Raw genomic sequence first — 25,541 nt, 5'->3', positions numbered from 1 at the left:
TTTTATTATAGAATCATTTCTTTCAGGAAACTACAAGATATTTCATGTCATTACATGTAAACGGTATTTCTAAAGTTTGTTTTTTCTACATATATTTAACTTGAGGTTAAATTAGTCTAATTTTGCTTTTTGTGGTATGATTTTGGCTCTCATCTATTCCAAGACTGTTTTGAAGGGCCACATAATGTTGTCATTTCAAATGTTTCATATTTTTCTCAAAGACTGAGTTACTACTGATAAGAAAAAAAGAAGGCCATGATTATGAGTGAATTGAATATTGAAAGAATGTCTACTTTTTAATTTTATTCCTGGCTGTTTGCCCAGTTGCTTTGAAGGACTTCATAATTTTGTCTCCCAATGATGCCTAGAGGTGAAAAGAGGCAGTGTCTGGTGGTTCAAAACAGTTTGAATGAGGTAATCAAACAGAGCTGGAAAATGATCTTCTATCCCTGGTGAGGTACTGCTGGGAATTCTGAAAGAGTTCACCAAAGAAAAGACTTTATAATTAAATTATCATTTAGTCCCTATTCTCTACTTACTCATTCAGATTAAATCAATAATGACAATGAAATCTCTCATGGTATTTCACCAGTTGAAGAGAGGTTAAAAAAAAAAAAAAAAAACCCGATGATAACTGTGTTTTTAAAAAGTTAAATTTATATATACTCATTTTGGTCTTTAGATGCTTCATGGAGTTACTTGTTTTGTTTCAGAAATATGAGATGACATCAGATACGTGGCTCTCTAAGCAGGTACAGTATAGGTGATCTGTCACATCTTGGTCATTGTGACCATCCTGTTTACCCATTTCTTATGTGATAACTTTCTGTGAAAAGTATGAGTTTAAGGCTTTGCTAGGTTTGACAGAGTGATCCTTTTTCATTAAAAGGATCACTTATCACTTGGGCTTTATATGGCACCATTTGTGAAAAGGTTCCTTCCATTTTTTTATGAGACATAAATTGCAGAATAACTGTCAGGATCACTTTTTAAATTATTTGGGTAAGTACACTTTTGTGTAGATGAAGGAGAAACTCAGGACCTAACCAAGCTGGAAATCATTAGCATTGTTCAAATTGTCTGAAAAATTGACCCGACCTTTACATAAATTGATTATGGAGATTATCCAAATAAGTACTTCTCTTCTTAGTTGTATTCTAGCTCACAATTCTGGTTTGTGACATAAATGAGGCTGGAATCAAGATGAACATGACAGACTAAAAACCTAATCACCGTTACATGGTCTCATCCTGGACAATTCAGAAGGAAACACAAAGAACTTATTTAAATATAGCTGAATTCATTGTACTCTTAACTCCATTACTGAGTTTTTACAAAGAGAAATAATATGTGTGGTATGGTTTGGTTTGGTTTTCTTTTTGTTCTTTAAAGCCCTCTTTTATTTTATATTCTGTCTGTGGTGTTAATGACCACCCACCCGTATTTTGAGACCTTCACATTTATCCAGACACTTCAGTGAGTTCTGAAATATCCAAATTTATGCTTGCCATCTCCTCCTAAATCTGTAAAAGTAGCTTCATACTCCCCAGGTCTAAACTGAACTCATTCCTTTTCTAGTCAGTCTTATTTATTTTTATCATAGGAGTCAATGACATAATTATCCATGCAGATCTTTTTTTTTTTTTTTTTTTTGAGACGGAGTCTCGCTCTGTCGCCCAGGCTGGAGTGCAGTGGCGCGATCTCGGCTCACTGCAAGCTCTGTCTCCCGGGTTCACGCCATTCTCCTGCCTCAGCCTCCCAAGTAGCTGGGACTACAAGCGCTTGCCGCCACGCCCGGCTAATTTTTTTTGCCTTTTTAGTGGAGATGGGGTTTCACCATGTTAGCCAGGATGGTCTCGATCTTCTGACCTCGTGATCCGCCCGTCCCGGCCTCCCAAAGTGCTGGGATTACAGGCTTGAGCCACCGCGCCCGGCATGCAGATCTTAAAATTATTTATCTAATAGTCATCCTTGAATCTTTTCTCGTTTTTATCTATACATAATTAATATGTACAGATTTTACTTTCAAACATCTCTCAAGTCAATTTACTTTCCTCTAATTCACAAACACTGTCCATGTTCAAACTACAGATCCAACACGTCTCAACCCCTCAGGCACCTGCCAATCTGTTCACACTGCAGGCTGACTGAGTGACCTTTTTAAAATATGCATTTAATTGTTGCTACTAACATTCCCCTCATACTTGCACTTCCACAACTCAAAGAACTTTTCTCTCTTCTTTCTGTCCTTCAGATAAAGAGCAACATCCTTAAAAGTTCCACAAGTGATGAAAGTGAAAACTTTTAGCTCTGTGTCATAGAATCATTTTACCTGTTTTCTTCAGTCTAGCTACATGGACCCTCATATGCACAGGGACTTCATGAGTACCCTTCCTTCTGAACAAAATTCCCTCAAACTTCCTTATTTGAAGCCTATTTATATACAAGGGCGAGAGGATGTTTATTTTTTGCTCCTAATTGTAAATCAAATGCCTAGTATAGAATTCGATATGTAAGAAGAGCTCAATAGTTACTGAATGATTAAGAACAAAAGTAAAAAGGATTATAAATAATTATTTGTATGAAGGGTAGGTAGATGGATAGACACAGATTCATGTTTGTATATATATTATGAGTGTATGTGTCTTTATACATGATTATCTATTAATATAAATACTTTTACCTTAGCCAATATACAAAATAAAACAGGAAAAAAAACCCCGATTTTACAGCCAATAATAGACTCACAAATTTCAGTTAGATACAGAAAATAAGAACAATGAAAAATATATAACATATAATACTGATGCATTCTGAATTTCCCTCCATTATTAAAAATCTTTTGCTGTTACTTTTATTGCCAGTGACATTCATAATAGTTTAACATATGTTAACATAATGCATGTTCTTTAGAGATTATGCTATCTAATTTTTAAATCCCAAATTTATGAATGTTTAATAGAAACTTTTTTTAAAACACAAAGCATCCAGTTATTATTCAGTTAGTAAATGCCATTGGTCATTTTTCACAGTTGATTTTTTTCTTCAGAAGCTCTAAGAGAATTTTATGAAATACTTAGAGTTATATGAAATTTAATGGATGAGCATGGTAGCAGTAATAAGCAGCAAATTTCTAAGATAATTATACATTTAATAGAATCATCATATACTCTTTTTGCATAGTAGATAAGGCAAAGAGAAGTAGGCATGCTTAGCCTAGCTTTCAAGGGACATGCAGTTGGGATGACCACTGTATGCTAGATTTGGTCAAAGGATAGAATCCAATATCCCCAGTTCACCATCTTGTGTGTCAAAAACACTGACTTGTATAATGTCATGAAACTGAGCAGTGAGATTGGCACTACTTGTATGGAACTGAATGTTTATCACCAGACATTGTCAAGTGTGGGGGGCAGATTTTTTAGTCCAGCAAGGCGTTTGAGATTGTAGCCCTCATCTTTTCCTTTTCTGAACTACTTCTAAGGTACTGGAACTGGGAAGAAGGCATGTAAATGGGAGAATGCTCATATACATCCGTATATGAGAAAAATGCTATTAATCTTTTGAGAGAAGTACAAAGGGAGAATGGTAAGGGAGGAGTTGCTATGTGGGGGTAAATCTGGTGGATAGAATGATATATATAACTAGTATTTTTGTTCATTGTATCCATACATTCATCTATTCACCAATTATGAGTTGGGACCTACCGTGTCCTAGGCAATAGAGCTAAACAGATAAAATTTAAAATTTAGTTCAATTATTAATTGCCTGGTGAAGGAAGGCAACGAGTTAATAGATCAATGTAATAGACTACATTGGAAGCCATGATAAAGATGAATGCAAGGTACTTTTTAGAATATCTGAGGAGAAATTTTCTAACTAGGGAAATCTTTGAAATTCTTTTGTTTCATGAGAATAAGTAAAAAATGAATAAGATTTAGCAGAAAAAGGAAGACGAAAAGGTTGTTCCAGACAAAAGAAACTCCAAGAGAGAAATATCCCACAGGAGCAGGAGATGGAACAAATAGAATTATTGACTTTATTATAGTTGAAAGAAGTGATTCACTCAGTCAAGTATTTTGTCAGTATCCATTATATGCTCAGTTATACAATTTTTCCAACCTTGAATGGTATATTACTTTAGAATTTTAAATTTATTACATATGTTACTCATATTTTCATGAATGTTCATAAGGCAGATAAGGAAAATATCCTTATTTTACTGTCAAGAGATGTATTATAAATGAAGCTAAAATCAGACTGTTCAGTATATTAAAATACTTATTAATTGACTGATTCATTCGGTAAATAATTATTGAACTCAATTTACATGATATTCATTGTTCCAGGTGCTACAGATGCAATAGTGAAAAATACAAGTTTCCTGCCTATGGGGCATACATTTACAGAGAACTGCATACATACATACATACATACATACATATGTAAATATGAGACTGGTGCAGAAGTAATTGAGGTTCTTGCCATTACTTTTAATGGGAAGAAGGCAATGTAAATGGGAGAATGCTCATATGTCCGTATATGAGGAAAAAAGCTATTCATCTTTTGAGAGAAGTACAAAGGGAAAATGGCTTTTAATGGCATTACTTTTCCTGGCAAGAACCTCAATTACTTCTGCACCAATCTCATATATACATATATTCATATATGATATGTACATATGTACATACATTCATATACATATTTTGCCATCAAAAGTAGTAGCAAAAACCACAATTACTTTTGTACCAATCTCATGCATGCATACATACATACATTCATATACAAGCACATACATACACAAATCATACACTGAATGGTGTTAGTTGCTGTATTAGTCCATTCTTGCACAGCTGTAAGAGACCAGGTAATGCATAAAGAAAAGAAGTCTAATTGGCTCTAAGTACTGCAGACTGTACAAAAGCGTAGTAGCTTCTGCTTCTGGAGAGACCTCAAAAAGCTTCCAATCATGGCAGAAGGCAAACATGGAGCAACACTTCACGTGGCCTGAGAAGGTGAAAGAGAGGGATGGGGGAGGCGTTATACACTTTTAAACAGCCAGATCTTGTAATAACTCATTGACTCACTGTCATGAGACAGCACCCAGGGGATGCTGCTAAACCATTCATGAAGGATTCATCCCCATGATCCAGTCACCTCCCACCAGGCCCCACCTCCAACACTGGGGATTTCAATATGACACGAGATTTGGTTGGGACGCAGATCCAAACCATATCAGGTGCTATGGAAAACTAGAAAGAAAATAAAAGGAGATGATAGATGTCAGATAGAGTTGGATGGTCTGACTTTCCTAGTCTCACTTTATATAGAGTAATAAGGGAACACCTTATTGATAAGGAGATTTCAGACCAGAGACCTGAAAGAGATAAGAGGAAGAGCCAGACCAAGAGAATACAAAGTACAAAAGCCCTGGAGCAGGATCGTGCAGGAACCCAGTGAAGAAGTAAGAAAATGAACAAGATGAGATCAGAAAGACAGTAGAGGGCCAAGTCATCTAAAAGGGCTTGAAGGTGACTATGCAGAGCTACTCAGGACCCATATCAAAGCTTTGCTTTATACCATATATGTAATCACTCTCATGAATCCAGCAGAAAAAAACTTAATGTTTCATCAGATGAATCTATTTTCTTAATGTTTATGCATATATATGTATATATATGTGTGTATATATAAAATATATGTGTGTATATATGTATATATGACTTTCATCATTTAATTTTCAAAAATAATTCTATTGATTTAATGTGCCACCAGAGTTTAAAAATTATCAAATGCGGTCACAGTTGTAGGTGGGCATTTGTGTTTCTGTGTTTGTGGAGAGATGAGCAGTAAGGATGGTAAATTTGAATTAAATAACTTTCTATAGAATCCTTTCAATTTTGTGGCCTGTTGTCTTTTGTATTTTCAGTAAATTTATGAATACATTATCAGAAATGAACCTTCAAGTACCTACAGTTGCTGAAGAAAGGATTTCAAAAAATATGTTATAGAATTTTATAATTAAAAGATTTATTTTGATAAACTGGTGCAGATGTTTGCATGTTCCTTATCTTTGAAGGATATATCACTAAACACAATCTTATGTGAAGATATGACAGTTCTTATTTGAACCAAGTTAGAAAGTGTCTTTAGTCTAATAGTAAATCATTCATATCCACCATGCACAAAATTTTCTTATCCTTCCCACAACTCAACCACATATGTATATAATGTATCAGATTTACTTTTAAAAAACTAAAAAATAGCATACATTCATTTGTTTAAAGTAGTGTGCCCATTTTCCTAACTCATTTTAAATCAGTATTTGGTATAACCCATGAAGGAATTAACAGTAGGCAGCACAGGTTGCACGCGTCTTTTTGAGATTGTTCTATGCTCTTCTATATTTTAGAATGAGGAGCCCGTGTTTTCTAGAGATGGCAGCAAATTCTTTATGACAGTTCCTGTTAAGCAAGGGGGACGTGGAGAATTTCACCACATAGCTATGTTCCTCATTCAGGTAAGTGCTGGCTTTTTTCCATGTTTTGATTTCATTGTCCTCATGTCACTGAAGGCCCAGTTCTTGTGGCATTCTAAAGCTCTAGTTCATGGCCGTGAAACCCAGCCATATATACAACTCACAGACATCTTAGGAAGAGGACCTCCATCCATAGCCATACATTCAAGCCTTACCTTCCCAAAAAACAGTCTCAACACTCAGTACAATTTAATGACTTAGATGTGTGTCCTGTGAACTGAGGGCTTTGGGATATAGAATTTAATAAATAAAAACCTCCCAACTTTTGAGGACCCGAGGCAATCTAGAGAAGATTTTACATATAACCTATTTTGTACAAGTAATATTTTCCAGGTGCTATAAAAGTTTTAAATACTCAAAACAACCTAAATACCCACCAAAAATTGATGGTTGAATAAATTATGGCACGTCTCCAAAAGCAAATACAGTGCAGATTTTTAGAAACAGGATAAAATAGATGTTTTATGTTAAATAACATAGATTTCATGTTATAAAGTATAATCTATGTTATATTTTTATAGACTTTCTGATAAAAAGAGGGGAAAGGTTACTTTTTAATCTAATCAAAGAATATGAAGGGTTTATACAGTTTTATTATTAAAAAATTAGTAAATTCAGGTAGTTAGTTTAAATATGACAAGGCTAATGAGTCAATCTGAATTTAATTTCCAAGAGCAAGCATTCATGAAAAAATAAAGCATCCTTCAAAATCATATACATAAATACTCTAGTCTCACACACGGGTTAAAGACTCTAATGAAAAGTCACTGTGGCTGAAATGGGATCTTTATGAGAGTTTTACAAACTAGCTAAGAATACTTTTGTACTTACAAAATATAGAATAAATATAAATATGGCAAGGATACTTTAGAACCCTTAAGACCTGTGCACATTCTCAAATGATTACCATTATCTATATACATTTGTATTGGACAGCTTAATGCTTTAGAGTCTCAAAATCTTATGTCATTAGTTTAAAATTTGAAATTTCTTCAGCATCTGTGCAATTAAAATAATTGTCATTATTTTAACTTTAATTTTAATCAAGACTGAAACAAATAATTTGGAACACATACAATTTCCACAGTACAGATGTAGATTGATTTTCATAGCATATTATTAAGGTGGAAAAACAGCTTATAAACTAGTGCATAATGTGATCCTATTTATGCTCCAAATAAATATATGCATTTATAGATGGATAAAATTTTGGATGTTTTTATATCTATGATTCTATAAGTCAGTTAATTATATATATAAGCCAGATATAATTAAGGGAACTTTTTTTATGAAACTGAAGGGAACTAGACTAGCAAATTACCTTACTTTATAAACTTTTGCTAATTAAGAGTCAACGTGGGGCCAGGCGTGGTGGCTCAAGCCTGTAATCCCAGCACTTTGGGAGGCCGAGATGGGCGGATCACGAGGTCAGGAGATCGAGACCATCCTGGCTAACACGGTGAAACCCCGTCTCTACTAAAAAATACAAAAAACTAGCTGGGTGAGGTGGCGGGCGCCTGTAGTCCCAGCTACTTGGGAGGCTGAGGCAGGAGAATGGCTTAAACCCGGGAGGCGGAGCTTGCAGTGAGCTGAGATCCGGCCACTGCACTCCAGCCTGGGCGACAGAGCGAGACTCCGTCTCAAAAAAAAAAAAAAAAAAAAAAAGAGTCAACTTGGTTATCACAAATATTAGAGAACTATTTTGGCCCCCAAAATAATACACTTGCCAAATCTTATAACTGATTAAAACATTTCATTGAATTTTCACATTTCAGTATTTTATATTCAAGAAGCTCTGTGAAAAATGTAAGGAGTAAAGAAGATTACATACAAATTATAGATATTTATAAGAGATAGTGAAGGATAGGAAAACTTGCACAGTACATCTTTGTATATGTAATTCTCCAAAGAAGACAATCTGTCCTTGACTGTAGGTACCCTGTTGTGCTATCAAATACTAGATCTTACTCATTCTATCTAACTGTATTTTTGTATCCATTATTCAACAAATAAATAATAGAAATAGTGTCTTTTAAAAAGTATGGCATTGGATAGGGTTGTGGTGTTGACATGTAGGAATTAAAATATTTATACACACACAAACCAAGAGTTTTTTTATAAGCCTGGGGAAGAAATACCTTCTATTTTACAGTCAAACCAACCTAACATGTAGGCTAATTCCTGTATTTCTGAAATGTTCAGAAGAAAAACTTTATAAAGTTCTTACATTGTGTTTACTTTGTTCCTCTTCTATATGGAGACTATAACAAAGCCTTCATTGAAGTAGAAAACATTTTTCTTCTATTCTGGTTGCTGTTCAAGTAATTTGTGGTTTGCCTCATTGAGAAATGAACGTGACTGCATGATTATTTATGAATATTTTGGCAATTGATTAAAATTAGTCTACTTTGCTAATGAGTCAGAAGTCAGTGCTAGGTAAATAGAATTTATACCTAACTTTAAACACACACAAACACAATCACATACATTATTTTAGGAAATAGTTTGAACTACCTTGCCTCAATTTAAAAATAACTAACAAAAAAGCTATTCATGATTTGTTTATGACTGCTTAATAAGCATTATGAACTATAAAATTCTGAAAAATTCAAACTGAATAAACTGATAAAGGACTATATAAAATCACCCACAATATCATTACCTCACATTCTCACACTTTTAATCCATTATTGTGTATGTGTTAAATTCTTTTTTACTTGAGAAATATATAATTTTCCCCTAAAGATTGTAATTATAGCATAGTATAGATTTATGACATTAAAATAATAACTAATGAGCATTTTCTTAAAACATTTAATTGTATTCCTAATATTTAACATTTTATATTTTTCTTAAATATGATTTTAATAGCTGCTCAGCATTACATCAAGCAGATATACTGTAGTGTATTTATTTATTTATTTTGAGACAGAGTCTTACTTCATTACCCAGGCTGGAACGCAGTGACGTGATCTCAGCTCACTGCAACCCTGCCTCCCTGGTTCAAGTGATTCTCCTGCCTTAGCCTCTCGAGTAGCTGGGATTACAGGCACCCACCATCATGCCTGGCTAATTTTTGTATTTTTAGCAGAGGTGGGTTTCACTGTGTTGTCCAGGCTGGTCTTAAACTTCTGACATCAGGTGATCTGCCTGCTTCAGCCTCCCAAAGTGCTGGGATTACAGGCGTGAGCCACTGTGCCCGGCCTGTACTGTATTTAAACGATCCAAGTTTATTCATCATTAAAGTTATTTCTGTATTTTGACGTTAGAAATGATTTAGAGTTAAAAGCCCTTATAAATACTTTATTTATAATTCTTCCCACAAAATTATGTTTCTAGATGTTAAAAGATACACAGGCAGAGTATATCCATATGTATGTATTTGTTTAGGTTTTGATGTGTAATGCCAAATTGGCTCTCCAAAAAATAGTACAGTAATTTACTGCCTAAACAGTAATGCATGCCAGCATTGATGACTTTTTACCCCCTTTTCTTCACTTGCCATGTTACCTAATTCTACTTAAAATTGTTATGCCTGAAAAGTGAGAAATGACAGAATTGGGGCCTTGGCCACCAACAGTCAGCTAGATCACCTCTGCAGTACTTGGCGCTGACCTATGTTTGAGAGCTTACTGGTTCACTCAGAATATATTTATTTGTTTGAAGTACCTTACTACATGAAATTACTAAATTTTTGCAAACATTTGCTCTCTCATATTATCAGTATGTACATAAAAATCATTAATTAGAGACCAAGCTGGAAAATTATTGCTTTCAAGCTATTTTCATTATGGAGAGTGAGGACTGTCATTACATATATTTTAGTGTTTTTTGTTGTTGTTGTTGTTGTTGTTTTCTCGTTTACAAGAGCAGTCCTTGTTAAAATGATTCCAAAGGATACAAATAAAAAGAGCAAAGAATGCATGTGTTTTCCTCCAGTCTTCATTTAAACATTATTGTAATTTTATAGAAACTACAGTATTGCATCCTGATACATCAAATTTAAATTTTAAATGCATACTTTTCCCACAATGCTAAATAATTTTGAAAAAAAATTCTTTAGAATATTAATATTGAGTTGACTGGATGTGCATCAATAACCATTATTTGTTGTTCTGTGTTTAATTTACTGGCAATTTGTTGTAATGATAGATGTCACTGTATATAAAGCTTATTTATATTGTGGATTATTTCTTTAGTATTGATTAACAAAACCGGAATTGCTGGATCAAAAGTAAAAGATTTCTAAGCCCTACTAGATGTATTTCCAGATCACTTTCAGTATGAATATATGAAAGCAAAATTTGTGAGTGTTTTCTCCACTTTCATATATTCTATTAAAGATAATTTTTTTAAAAACTATGACTTTTCTGAAATTGTTCTTCTGGAGAGAGTGTTTAGTATGCATTTTAATATCAGTTTATGTACTTCCTGAGTTACACACTGATACAAAACTTTTTACCCCAGACCATTAAACTTTTGATCACTTCAGATATTCGCCCCTTCACTCCCTGAAAAATATTTGTTATGTTGACTTCAAACTTCTGAATTCTCATCTCAGGAACTGTAACATTCTACATCCTGCCATTCAGGCTGCAGCAAAGAGATAGTTTTTTATCAAAGATATAGCACCTTTTTCTCTCAAATATGGAGTAAGCAGAGTTTTCAGTCGTTCAGATTCATAGGCATAAGGAACGGCCCTGTTATCTTCTAAAATCGTGTTAAATAAAAAATTATATGTTGGTGAATCCATTCACTTTCTCTATTCAGCAACATGAAGTTTTACCCATGAGACCTCATGATTTCACTTGGAAAAATTTTGAGTACATTATTCACTGCAAATACTGTGGAAAATAGTATGCCCCCAATCCACAATTTTATCACCTAATCAACCCAGTAAAATTTTTGCATTAACTTTCATTGCTGTATCTGATTAGGACATTGTCTGAAAACAATTAGCTCATCTCATGTGGTGAATAGATGGCAAATTAAAGCATGCTATTTTTAAGCACTACAACATTTCCCTTATTTAGAAGCTATAAAAGTTAAAATTTAATATAATAAATTTGAATGAATAAGGTGTAATTAGGTAAAAAGCACATGCACCGTTAAACTTGTATTGATACCCAATGTGTTTCTAATTTGTAAATAGAACTATGAAACTAATATTTAACTTCCTTGAGCAGGATAAAATCTCTGTGAATTCAAGGGCACTTGTCTGATGTCTAATGTTCCAAATAAAAACTCTATTCCAAATTTCCAGCCCTCTTTTAAGAATGAGTGTACTCACAAGGTTTGCTGCTTTTTAGTCTGAAATTAAAGATGAAATATTAGTTCAATTTTAAATACATTATCATATTGCCTTTATCAAAAGTTCACTACAGTTTTATATTTATATGCAGTATTTCTAGTCTATCAAGTTAATACTGCAGAGATTATGGATGCACAGAAAGAAACAAATGTTACTGTAGAGTAAAAACTGCTGTTCTTTCCTGCTTTGTTAAGTGACATTTCCTGTGATTGTATTTCTGCTGAAGGTGCTTGAAAACCTAACTGAAGTACAAACATCCCTTTGTGAAACCTGCTCAAATCCCTTGATATTTATTTTTTAACTGTCGCTCAGTCACCTACCATATTCTGATTGGTATTAAGATTATTAACCAGATCAAAATTAATGTGGCCCCTGCTGTGAAATTCTTATATAGGTTATTAGAAAGTAAATCTTTGCTATTATATGCAAAATGGCGGTTCAACCTATTCCCCATACCATATTTGCCCTGATAGGTAAAAAGCAAGCAAGGCAATTACAGCTGTTTAAAATAAATCAAAAGGTTGTAGGGTTGTTATTATGGCTTCCGACAAGGGATCTTTTGGTCCTACACTTGAAAGTATAATATGTTGAACTAAAAGTATCATTGAAGTAAATAGTGTATAGTTTTATTTTTTTATATTCTGTTCAAACATTTTTCAAAGCATTGAGTTTTTACTCATGGCAATTTTAATGTTACATTTCATTTGTCTTTAAAACACACATACACACACACACACACACACACCCCCACACACACACCAAAGTATCTTGAAAAACAGAAAATAATTAACCTAGAAATCTGTGGGCCAAAAGTTTCTCCAGATGTTTTCAAATATTGAGCAAAGTTTCTTCACTTTTTAAATGTTTTGAGATTTTTTTTTTATCTTGAAATTGGCATCAAAGATGCACTAAAACCTTGAAATTTTAGTATCCCGTCCTTGGCTCATTCAAAGCAGAGCCTGGAAATGAGTAAGAAAGAGGAGCTATCCACTGAGTTATTTTTCTGTGGGAACTTGGCAATAAAATGTATGACTTTAGGACTCTGTGCCAGCCTTTGGGTTGTGCAGGTCTCATATCTCACAATGTATGTAATGTAAGTGTCTTGGCACTTACATCGTTAGTCAACAAATACTTGTAAATCACAGTGGTACATCAGATAGCATACAAAGAAGGTGATACAAAGAAGTCACAGGCTTGCTGTTGACCTAAAACAGCTGGATGTCTAGAGAACTTCCACTAAGAACATAAAATAGACTACTTAGGCAGATATTGAAATGCAAATACACACCAATCAGAAAATTTTTCAAAGGAAGATTCTGTTAGTACACATGTGTAGTAAGCTATAGAATGCCTTTTTAGTTTACACTTTCAGTTGTATGGGAAAATAGATGTTATAATAAAACTGTCCCATATGAACCTAATTCTGAATTTATTTTTACCAAAAATGCATTGAAAGTGTTACTCAGCTGACAGATTACACTCTCTGAAGACAATGCAATTGAATTGCACAAATTATAACATTTAAAAGGTCAGACATTTAGAAACAAACTATAATTTCTATTCATAGTTTCAAGAAGAAATCAGCAAATACTTAGAACTAAATGAAAATACTACATATACCAAAATACGTGGTACATATAAACAATAATTTTTAATATATGCAATAATGTTATATGCATACATGAAATTATGTATATATCCAATGTCAGAATTTAGAAAAAGAAGAGAATAAATTGAAATGTAAAAGAAAGCAAATTAGAAATGAAAGAGTAGGCTGGGCGCAGTGGCTCATGCCTATAATCCCAGCACTTTAGGAGGCTGAGGTGGGCAGATCACCTGAGGTTGGGAGTTCGAGACTAGCCTGACAAACATGGAGAAACCTCATCTCTACTAAAAATACAAAATTAGCCGGGCATGGCGGTACATGCCTGTAATCCCAGCTACTAAAGAGGCTGAGGCAGGAGAATGGCTTGAAGCTGGGAAGCGGAGGTGGCTGTGTGCCAAGATCGCACCATTGCACTCCAGCCTGGGCAACAAGAGCGAAACTCAATCTCAAACAAACAAACAAACAAACAAATGAAAGAGTAGCACTTATTAAGCTAGTAAGCAAACATGAAATAAAGCGGTGTGATAAAACAAGTTTTTTGGAAAAAGTAATTAAATCTATAATAGCTATCAAGGGTAATAATAACTTGGACAGCTCCAAAGTATAAATAATGGAAAGGGACAAAATTACAAATTTTAAAAACATTAAAAGAATACTATGAATAACTTTACGTTGATAAACTTGAAATCTAGGATGCAATCCAGAAAAAAAAATCAAAAATCAGATTTAAGAAACAATCAAAATCCTCCATAGTGTTAAGAAAATGGAATCAGTGTTGTAAAATTTTTCACATCAGGGAAAGGTTGTTTTTAAAACTGAATTTAACCAGATATTCTAAAAATATGCACTTCCAATTTTATGTTATTTTGAAAATGAAAAAAGATGGCATATCTTTAGTACAATTTATGACATGGGTATCATCTTGTAACCAAAACCAAATTAAGACAATATGAGAAAGGACAGTATAAGAGAGTTTAAAAATAATGAACCAATTATTGACAAGTTGACTTATTTAATGCATTTAAAAAATTAACTCATTTTTCACACAGGAATGCAAAGCTTGCTTAAAATTTCAAAAATATATAAGATAATTAACTGCATTTAAATCTTCACGAGAAAATTATAATCACCTTAATAGATGCAGACATAGGATCCAACAAAATCAACAAATTCAGTATTCAAAAATTCAAAATTCAAAAAAATCAGTATTCAAAAACCTTAGAAATTTGGGAATAAAGGGAACTTCTTTTAGGTGAGAAAGGCACTTGCCAAAAGGTTCATTAATGTAGCATAGTTGATAATGGAACAGTAGTAACAGTCCCTTTAAAATCAGCACTGAGATAAGGAATCAGAATGAAGTAACTTGAGTATACACAAAACCAGAGATAATAGTTTTGTGCTTTGTTTGTTTGTTTATACTTTAAGTTCTGGGGTACATGTGCAGAAGGTGCAGGTTAGTTACATAAGTATACACGTGCTATGGTGGTTTGCTGCACCCATCAACCCATCATCTACATTAGGTATTTCTCCTAATGCTATCTCTCCCCTTGCCCCCCATCCCCTGACAGGCCCTGGTGTGTGATATTCCCCTCCCTATGTCCATGTGTTCTCATTGTTCAGCTCCCACTTATGAGTGAGAATATACAGTGTTTGGTTTTCTGTTCTTGTGTTAGTTTGCCGAGAAAGATGGTTTCCAGCTTCATCCATGTCCCTGCAAAGGACATGAACTCATCCTTTTTTACAGCTGTATAGTATTCCATGGTGCATATGTGCCACATTTTCTTTCTCCAGTCTATCATTGATGGGCATTTGGGTTAGCTCCAAATCTTTCTAATCCATTCTAATCAGTGTTCTCTATGTAAAATGATTAAGGAATAGAATGATAGTATTTCTTTTTTTTTTTTTAATTATACTTTGTTCTAGGGTACATGTGCATAACGTGCAGGTTTGTTACATATGTATACATGTGCCATGTTCCCATCAACTCATCAGCACCCATCAACTCATCACTTACATCACATATAACTCCCAATGCCATCCCTCCCTCCTCCCCCCTCCCCACAATAGGCCCCGGTGTGTGATGTTACCCTTCCCTTGTCCAAGTGATCTCATTGTTCAATTCCCACCTATGAGTGAGAACATGTGGTGTTTGGTTTTCTGTTCTTGCAATAGTTTGCTGAGAATGATGATTTCCAGCTGCATCCATGTCCCTAAAAAGGACATGAACTCATCCTTTTTTATGACTGCATAGTATTCCATGGTGTATATGTGCCACATTTTCTTAATCCAGTCTGTCACAGATGGACATTTGGGTTGATTCCAAGTCTTTGCTATTGTGAATAGTGCCGCAATAAACATACGTGTGCATGTGTCTTTAGAGCAGCATGATTTATAATCCTTTGGGTATATACCCAGTAATGGGATGGCTGGGTCATATGGTATTTCTAGTTCTAGATCCTTGGGGAATTGCCATACTGTTTTGCACAATGGTTGAACTAGTTTACAATCCCACCAACAGTGTAAAAGTGTTCCTATTTCTCCCCATCCTCTCCAGCACTTGTTGTTTCTGCCTTTTTAATGATTGCCATTCTAACTGGTGCGAGATAGTATCTCATTGTGGTTTTGATTTGCATTTCTCTCATCGCCTGTGGTGATGAGCATTTTTTCATGTGTCTGTTGTCTGTATGAATGTCTTCTTTTGAGAAATGTCTGTTCATATCCTTTGCCGATTTTTTGATGGGGTTGTCTGATTTCTTCTTGTAAATTTGATTGAGTTCTTTGTAGGTTCTGGATATTAGCCCTTTGTCAGATGAGTAGATTGCATAAATGTTCTCCCATTCTGTAGGTTGCCTGTTCACTCTGATGGTAGTTTCTTTTGCTGTGCAGAAGTTCTTTAGTTTAATTAGATCCCATTTGTCAATTTTGGCTTTTGTTGCTGTTGCTTTTGGTGTTTTAGACATGAAGTCCTTGCCCATGCCTATGTCCTGAATGGCATTACCTAGGTTTTCTTCTAGGGTTTTTATGGTATTAGGTCTAACATTTAAGTCTCTAATCCATCTTGAATTAATTTTTGTATAAGGAGTAAGGAAAGGATCCAGTTTCAGCTTTCTACTTATGGCTAGCCAATTTTCCCAGCACCATTTATTAACTAGGGAATCCTTTCCCCATTTCTTGTTTTTGTCAGGTTTGTCAAAGATCAGATGGCTGTAGATGTGTGGTATTATTTCTGAGGACTCTGTTCTGTTCCATTGGTCTATATCTCTGTTTTGGTACCAGTACCATGCTGTTTTGGTTACTGTAGCCTTGTAGTATAGTTTGAAGTCAGGTAGTGTGATGCCTCCAGCTTTGTTCTTTTGACTTAGGATTCTTTTTGCAATGCGGGCTCTTTTTTGGTTCCATATGAACTTTAAAGCAGTTTTTTCCAATTCTGTGAAGAAAGTCATTGGTAGCTATTGTCCCTGTTTGCAGATGACATGATTGTATATTTAGAAAACCCCATTGTCTCAACCCAAAATCTCCTCAAGCTGATAAGCAACTTCAGCAAAGTCTCAGGATACAAAATCAATGTGCAAAAATCACAAGTAACAGACAAACAGAGAGCCAAATCGTGAATGAACTCCCATTCACAATAGCTTCAAAGAGAATAAAATACCTAGGAATCCAACTTTCAAGGGATGTGAAGGACCTCCTCAAGGAGAACTACAAACCACTGCTCAGTGAAATAAATGAGGACACAAATAAATGGAAGAACATACCATGCTCATGGTTAGGAAGAATCAATATTGTGAAAATGGCCATACTGCCTAAGGTAATTTATAGAATTATGGTATTTCTAAGAATACTTTTTGAGTCAAGCAATATATATTTTTTAGACAATACTACTACCTGTTTTCTACATATTAAAATGTTAGTCCTATAAACATTTGGAAGCATTGATTTAACTAATTACCTTCATCAACATGAATTCATCTTGGAAAAAAAATTATTGCATTAAATGGCAAATCTTATAACAATGTTCATACTGCAAAGGTTAAAATGAATACAAACCTGAGTCTTTATTGGAGTAAATTTTGTTTTAAAATGTTTTTATTAAAAAACTAACTGTAGAGCTGCCAGTCATCTAGATGAGAATGATTAAAGTCCTACCTTGATATCAAATGCTGCCATCAACATGGTATACTTGATTCACCCTCACCTGGAGGAGTTTTCTGAATGACTTTCCTGTAGTTCAAATAAAAGCACTAAGCTACATGCCTTGGTCTGTGTTTACAGGAACGCAAGTTCATTCTTGAGCTAAGGAACAGAAAACTGAATGTTAACTGAGGATTAAAGAATTCAAAGTGTCACGAGCAGTTGGTACATTCGTGTTTAGCAGAGAGATGCTGTTTAAATAAAAGAAAAATCAATATTTTTTATTTCTTTGCAGAGTAAAAGTGAGCAAATTACCGTGCGGCATCTGACATCAGGAAACTGGGAGGTGATAAAGATCTTGGCATACGATGAAACTACTCAAAAAATGTGAGCGTTTTCAGTTCTCTAATCAGGCTGCAAGTCAGGGTTGTCAAATGCCATCTTTTCTACTAGAATTATGTTTTGCTTACCATAGTCCTAGTCAAAACAAGCCAGCCATGGAAAGAATAACCTTTCTTTAAAGATCTCTTCCACACTTCACACAGGGACATCTTACACAGAGGCATGTACGCGTGTGTGCGTGCACGCACACACACACACAGTGACTCGGAAAGATTATGAAAAAGGACGATTTTATCAGGGGAAAAATTATGTTTCCTAGATTGATCAAAGCCCTGTGTTTGAATAGCAAAACAACTCCTGTTTGTATTTTGACAGTTTTAAAAATTCAAGTGAAGATTTAATGTGAACATTCAGGTGAAGATTCAATGTGAATTCAAGATTCAATGTGACAATGTGACAAAATTCACAGATCACAAAGAATAGATCTGTGTCTAATGCTTGTGTTGTTTTCGTTCCTGGACAGTTACTTTCTGAGCACTGAATCTTCTCCCAGAGGAAGGCAGCTGTACAGGTAAGCAGTATGCAAGGATCTCCTTACACAGACTAGCTTCTGAATGGCTACCTATGTAGCATAAGGAAGGGAAGGAAAAAGTCAAAATGTCTTTTTCAACATGGCTAGGGAGAGCCAACTTTGCATGACAAAGCTTCACACTCTTGCACCAGTCTCTTCCTTGGCAGGACTGGAGACAATGCGGCCTGCTTTCTCCCTTCCTGCTCTGCTCTCTCCTTATTCTTTTCTTCACCTGCTTTTGCAGTTTCTTGGTATCTTTCTTTTGTGGCTTGTTTCTCTCAACTCTCCACATCAGAGACATTTACATATTTTCCCTTGTGCCTTCATCTCCTGCTAAGTCTCCTTTTAAATTTTCAGTACATTAATGTGGCACAGGTGAAATTTATTCTTGTAGAGTATGATGTTGTTGGGAACAGTTAGCCTACTGTATCAAGCAGGAAGCTTTCCCCCTTTGTCTTGTCGTTCATAAAACTCGGTGAGATTGTTTCAGGAGGAGGCATCCTTATTTAAATAACGAATGCTCATTGCTTGCTAAAATAAAGCAATACATGGGAAAATAATTACGTCTGTTCAATGTTCCCAAACGCAAAACTATACTCAGAAAGAGGCTTAAGCTCACACCTATTTGGTATTAAAATGTCTCCTCACTCAGAAAGCTTTCACCAGGATCTTACAAGAATGGCTTTTATTTTTGACTGGCAAGCAGCCTATTAATTCTAGACTTTATATATATGTTCTAATTTTCATTTCACAGATCCATTTTTAAAGTGTCAAAACTGCCATGACATATTCTCAGGGGAAATTCATCATGTTTGAAGAAGTGTCACCGCTAATTCTTACCGAGTAGCATGGACTTTCCTTTGAGAGTAAAAATGCATGTTTAAAGTCCCCCAACTTCCTCTACATCACCCCCCACACTCTTATTTGTACACAATTAGCTTTCATCAGAAGTAACCTTGTCCTTGTAATCGCCTTTCTTAATATATCATTTTTATATTCTTAGTTTATTCCCTTGGACCTCCTGGAACCCATGTTCTTAATTCTGACTTCTAGGAAGCAAAGCTATTTATATAGAGATAGTGATTTGAATTTTGGATTAGGGATCTTGATCAAAGTACTGGTCACTTTTTCTTTTGGTGACCTGAAGCTTATCTTTCTTGAAACATACGTTATGATTTATATCGGTAGCCATAAACTATAACTTAGAGAGGTGGAAATACTTTATATCTTATAAAACTCCTATTTTTTAAAACTCAAAGAAAAATGACAGCATCAGATTAGACTTGGTCAAGTTTAGCAAATGGAACTGCTTCAATCTTTCTTCCCATTATTAGTCTAAAATGTGATTTGATTCATAATGGCTTCTTAGATTTGTGTGCTTGTCTTATCTCTCTAGTGACTGAGGCAGAACAGTCAATATATCTCTGACATGTACTAGTGTAGTCGACTGTGTTATAAAGAACACAGTCTTTATAACACAGTCGTTCTTTGTGAAATAAAGAAAATGTAGTACCAATAAATTTTCCCTTAAATAGCTCATCAAATGCCGGTTGGCTTGACTGTAAGATAATGTTAGTGTTTGACCCAGAAAATGCAATCAATGTCTTGCCCAGGCCATAAAAATGATCATTGGTTGACTTAATAAATGGCACTAGGCACCCATGCAAGAGTAGGACTGCTACCATAGTCATTGTTACTTTCTTTGTCTCAAAATTTGCATCTCGCTATTTCAGCAATCTCATAATCTAAATAATGAGAAAATACCACATAAATCTCCAGGGAACTTGGATCTAAAAGCTTTATGGAAGAGTAGAGAGAAAAAGGTTTTAAATCTTATCATGTCACTGAATAGTTGTGTGCAACTAGGGTAATTTCTAAGCTTTTCTGTGGTGAAAATTGTAAGATTTTGTGAATGTAATTAATGAAACTGAACTGTGCACTTAGAAATGCTTAAAATGGCAAATTTTATGTTATACAGATTTAACCCAAATTTTATAAAGTAAAAAAAAATTGTGAATATTTTATAAGTTATCATGAGTGAAACTAATATGATTTGTGCTTAGTATATGTTGTTTTGACTATTATAAGAAAATTTTGGATTATAATCATCTCATAGTGTTTCAAATATGGAATCGTGATTTTGTGAACTGTTTCTTGTATCTGCCTTAACACCCCTATTCCAATCCCCATACCTATAGCGTATTACACATCAAAACCAACGTGAATATTTTTCATTTGTAAATATGTATCCAAAAATCATGTTTCATTCCAAAATGAAATTGAGACTTTTTGTCTGATCAAGTTTTTTAAAGATATTGTCAACAGTGTTTTCATCCAATGACCTACCAAATTTTGCATTCAGACTTATTTATTAAATAAACAATTCGATAAATGAAATTTAATCTTGTATTAATTTTTCAACTCCTATAACCTCAAGCACCATTACTGTAAAATAAAGATAGTGATGACTCTTCTTTTTACCACCTCATTATGTCAAAGTGTGTATTGTTGTTAGTGTTATATATGTTATAATACAAATACAACTTTTTTTAAAATCAGTAATTTTTCTGCAAGTAAATGATGGGGAAAATTTGGCACTGATACCAAATTCTAATGTTTAGAATGTTTAATTTAGAAAATCATGAGCTTGATGTTTTGTTTGATTTGTGGAAATGTTTATTCCTTCTTTCAATGAGTATGTATTAAATATTGAATAATATCTGTGGGAAATTCCTTTTAAGACTTTACACAGAAATATCTATTTAAAATGCAAAAAACAATAAGTTATTTTGAGTTCCATTGAAATCAGTTCTTTGTTTATAGCCATACATACAAGCATACATATTACATACATAAAAGAATACATACTTTTAATTTTAATAGATTAAGAAAAATGTGTATGTTTTAACATTACTAATGGAAGTTGACTTTTTATGTATATGGTTATTCATAGTTTACAATGAACCTCTATGCAAGTACCGATGTAACTCCCCTGTTTATATTATATTTAAATATGAACACCACACATTCAAGTGCCTAGAATAGTAGCATTTCTATAATAACTTCCTTTTTCTTTCTCCAGTGCTTCTACTGAAGGATTATTGAATCGCCAATGCATTTCATGTAATTTCATGAAAGAACAATGTACATATTTTGATGCCAGTTTTAGTCCCATGAATCAACATTTCTTATTATTCTGTGAAGGTAAGATAATACATAAATTCTGATATAATATATTTTATTCATTGTGTTTGATCAATATCTGTTGATATCGGCAATTATTACTCTAGATGATTTCATAATGTTAATTTGTAAATTTTTGTTAATAGGATATACATTATATATACATTTACTGAGATACAATTTTTTACGTATTTCATATAGAAATAAAAACTGAGACTAAGTCAATAAACATGCACACATAATTAATAAGTGCTATTTGAACATGAGCAACTCTAAAAGGTGAATAAATATATTTATATCAGCAAAGCCATGCCACAATCATAAACTAATCTACCTAGTCTTTAGGAAAAGTAATAGTCTAGTCTTCTTGTTAAAATAATGCCTTGGTTGTTAAGAGATTTAGGATCTATGGAAATTTAGGACCTATGGAAATTGAATTCCCCTGCTTCAGTGTTCTTCAATTCTGAGCAATTATATTCACCATTATCACCCTTTCTATCTTGTAACAATATGCATAGTCTTACATGTTTATACAGTATTTCTGCAATATATTCATAGAAATCATTTTCCGTTTAATATGATACTATATTTTCCAGAGATTAAATGGAACTCATGTGTCCTCTTATAATATGAGGAGTTGAGTGCTACTACTGCAGCTGATACATTCAGTTGTCCTTTTTTAAGACACAATGAGATATATACCAAGACTTACTTTTTAACATTGTTTTTCTCTTGATATATGAAATGAAATAATCAAAAAAGTGGTTCTTGTTTAATGACATCAGGAAAAAAAATTAGTTTTAGATGGGATTCCTTAGAAAAGTGAAGTTTCAAGATAACTTTTTACAGTAACAAATTAGCTAGTATATTTTAAGAATTTGGATACTTATAGAGATTATGGTTAACATATTTTTAAATTAATATAAAATTACTACCCAATTTTTAAACTTTTCTTGTGGATGAACTATTTCAAATATGCATACATTCTTTCTTTTTTGGCTGAGTGGCAAATAGAATTTGATCTTGAATCAGTGGATGAGGGGTGAAAGGGTCGTGGATTAGCTTTCTGAACATCAGTGACTAGTCTATAAAAGACTAGAGATAAAGAGAAATCATGTAGAATTGGCTAAAAACATAGAAATATAGATCATGTGGGGGAAGAGAGAATCTTAACACAATCTCTGCAAATAGTTTCCTCCTTATATATTCTTACCCTTCTGAATATAATGCTTATAAATAGGAATGAAAACTAGTTATCTGGTTTCTGTTTTGTTATGTTTTAACCACGAAATGCTTCCATTTGCGGGAAAAAAACTATTATGTAAACTTTCTAATGATTATTACTTAGACGTCTTTAAAAATATTTATACACATATTTTTAAATTCCAGGTCCAAGGGTCCCAGTGGTCAGCCTACATAGTACGGACAACCCAGCAAGTGAGTACACAAGAAGACAATTAAGAATAGTTACGGTAGGCCGGGCGCGGTGGCTCAAGCCTGTAATCCCAGCACTTTGGGAGGCCGAGACGGGCGGATCACGAGGTCAGGAGATCGAGACCATCCTGGCTAACACTGTGAAACCGAGGCTGAGGCAGGAGAATGGCGTAAACCTGGGAGGCGGAGCCTGCAGTGAGCTGAGATCCGGCCACTGCACTCCAGGCTGGGCGACAGAGCAAGACTCCGTCTCAAAAAAAAAAAAAAGAATAGTTACGGTTGGCGGTTGGCATAGTCTTAGACATTGTATTATCTATTCTGAGTCATATACTCTATAAATCCATCCTCAAAAAATCCCCAGCATGAGGAAAGCTGTGTGTATACAATCAACTTGACCTTCCTTATGTATGTAAGAAAGGCAGTAAAGCAAGTGATGTGAGCCATGTTACAGGGGGGAGGTGAATCTTATATGCCCAAAATAGGATATCTACTACCTAAATCAAATAGAGTTATTGATGAAACAGGTACATTTTAGCTTACTGGCCTCTTAATGTTCTGGTTCATTCTTGCCTGGACCTCACCTAAGTTGTTCCTCCAGAATAATCTTTTGAAGACATTTTGGAAAATTATGAAAAATATTTTATATATTTTCTATCCTGTTTGTTCCAGATATCCAGGTTCTTCTAGTTTTATATATGCACATTTTCATTTATTCATTTATTCATTTGTATATTTGTTAAGTGATCACCTACTTTTGTCAAGCAATGTGACAGAGTCTGAGGGTCCACTGAAAGGGTCTCGTGTTCAAGAACTTACAGTAAAGGAGATAAATAAATGCATGGTTGGGCTTATCTTAAAAATGAATAACCAGACTTCATCCTTTCTTCCTTTCTCTTTCCTTTCTTCCATGTTTGTATCCTTCTTTCATTTTTTAAGTTTTATTTAATCAGTGCTTCTATTCTGTTATTATTTCACATAAGCTACTATAATCTGATAATGGCTCATATTTATTGACTCATTTAAACTTCAGAACACCTCTGAGATAGGTAATTTGATTACCCCTTTTTACAGGTGAGAAAAATTAGTCTCAAAGAGGTTAAGGATTAATAACTTGGCCAGAGTCATACTAATAAATGGCAGAACCATGAATCAAATGAGACAGTCTGACTCGAGAATAGGGTTTGTAATTCACTACAATATAATAGCTACTTTTTCTATTGTGCTTTTGCCTCTTGCATTGCATATTCTTATTTAAGTAGGAGTCAGTTAGGTGCCTTAACTTAGAAGATATACAGGTAAAAAAGTATAAGTTTGAATGACAAATATCATTTTGAGAAAACAGATCAAGACCAATTATATTCTTCAAATAATGTCATATGGACACTTAGTGCAAGCACTAGACAACAAGAAATTTCTAAATTTGTGTTGGGTTTTTGTGTGGCTGGAAGATGGTTTAGCACACATTTTAGTTTCTATTTATTTCATTATTTCCATTTTCAGTGTAAATCTTAAAGAGTTTATGTTAAGCAAATCAAATCTATTCAATATTAGCTCTAACAGCAACAATAATGATCATAGACAGTATGGTTGATAAAATGGAAAGAAGGTTGAATCTCATAGATAGAACAATCGGTGTATAAAATAAGTCTATCACATGCTTTTTGTGGGATCCAAGATGGTGTGTTAGCATCTCATAGAATCAGTGTCCTCCAAGGCAAATAAACAAATGTGTTTGCAGTGAAAATGAGTAATATTCATGACATATAGGACACACTTAATCAATAACTATTTGTGTTACACTGTATATTCTGCCTTTAACAAAGGATGATTAAAAATTTTTTCCAATCTGATTTTAATTTAATTTTATCCTATTGTTACAAGGCAATGTCTTTTCTAATAACTTCAGCTTCAAATTACATAACATTTCTGTCTAAGGGAAACCACATTGTTTTCCTGTTCAGAAGCCAATCATGATTGTCTCAAGGTCAACAAAAACAAAAAAAAGGCTACAAATAATGGTCAAGTGCTTAATTTTCTTTTCAAAGGATAATTACTTAGGGAGATAAAATTTATAGTCAATTGCAAGTAAATCTTTGGGTTAATGAAAGCAAATATACCAAAAATAAGTCATAACTCATTTTGGGGCCACATGAAGTAGAATAATGCATGGGGAGAAATTTTTAAAAAAGAAGAAGGAACATATTTAAGAAGCATGGAAAATCTTTAAACCCACTAGTTATCAAAGAAATGCAGAAGAAACTACTGCCATGTAATTTTTCCTAACAAATTAATAACAGTAAACATTTGTATTACTAATAAAGATAGAATGTGGTAGTAGTGTTAATTATAACATATTAAGAATAATAGTCAAGACTTAATTCTTTTTTCTTCTTTTCTTTTTTCTTTTTTTTTTAAGAATAATAGT

At 33.9% G+C, this 25,541-nt stretch overlaps 1 protein-coding gene across 1 annotated transcript in view; it reads left to right on the top strand.

Moving 5' to 3' along the window:
* The window catches only part of LOC105511570 (inactive dipeptidyl peptidase 10), a 186,989-nt gene that overhangs the window by 111,098 nt on the left and 50,350 nt on the right, over window positions 1-25,541 (top strand). The window contains exons 8-13 of the mRNA XM_011941728.1: window positions 714-752; window positions 6,413-6,520; window positions 17,882-17,973; window positions 18,452-18,499; window positions 21,582-21,703; window positions 23,072-23,119. Of these exons, the coding sequence (XP_011797118.1) occupies window positions 714-752; window positions 6,413-6,520; window positions 17,882-17,973; window positions 18,452-18,499; window positions 21,582-21,703; window positions 23,072-23,119 (457 nt within the window). The remainder of the gene's footprint in view (window positions 1-713; window positions 753-6,412; window positions 6,521-17,881; window positions 17,974-18,451; window positions 18,500-21,581; window positions 21,704-23,071; window positions 23,120-25,541) is intronic.

Source organism: Colobus angolensis, unplaced genomic scaffold (assembly GCF_000951035.1).
Source record: "Colobus angolensis palliatus isolate OR3802 unplaced genomic scaffold, Cang.pa_1.0 Scaffold20, whole genome shotgun sequence".
In the NCBI taxonomy this organism is placed as follows: Eukaryota; Metazoa; Chordata; class Mammalia; order Primates; family Cercopithecidae; genus Colobus; species Colobus angolensis.
This window is presented reverse-complemented; position numbering and strand designations above follow the sequence as displayed.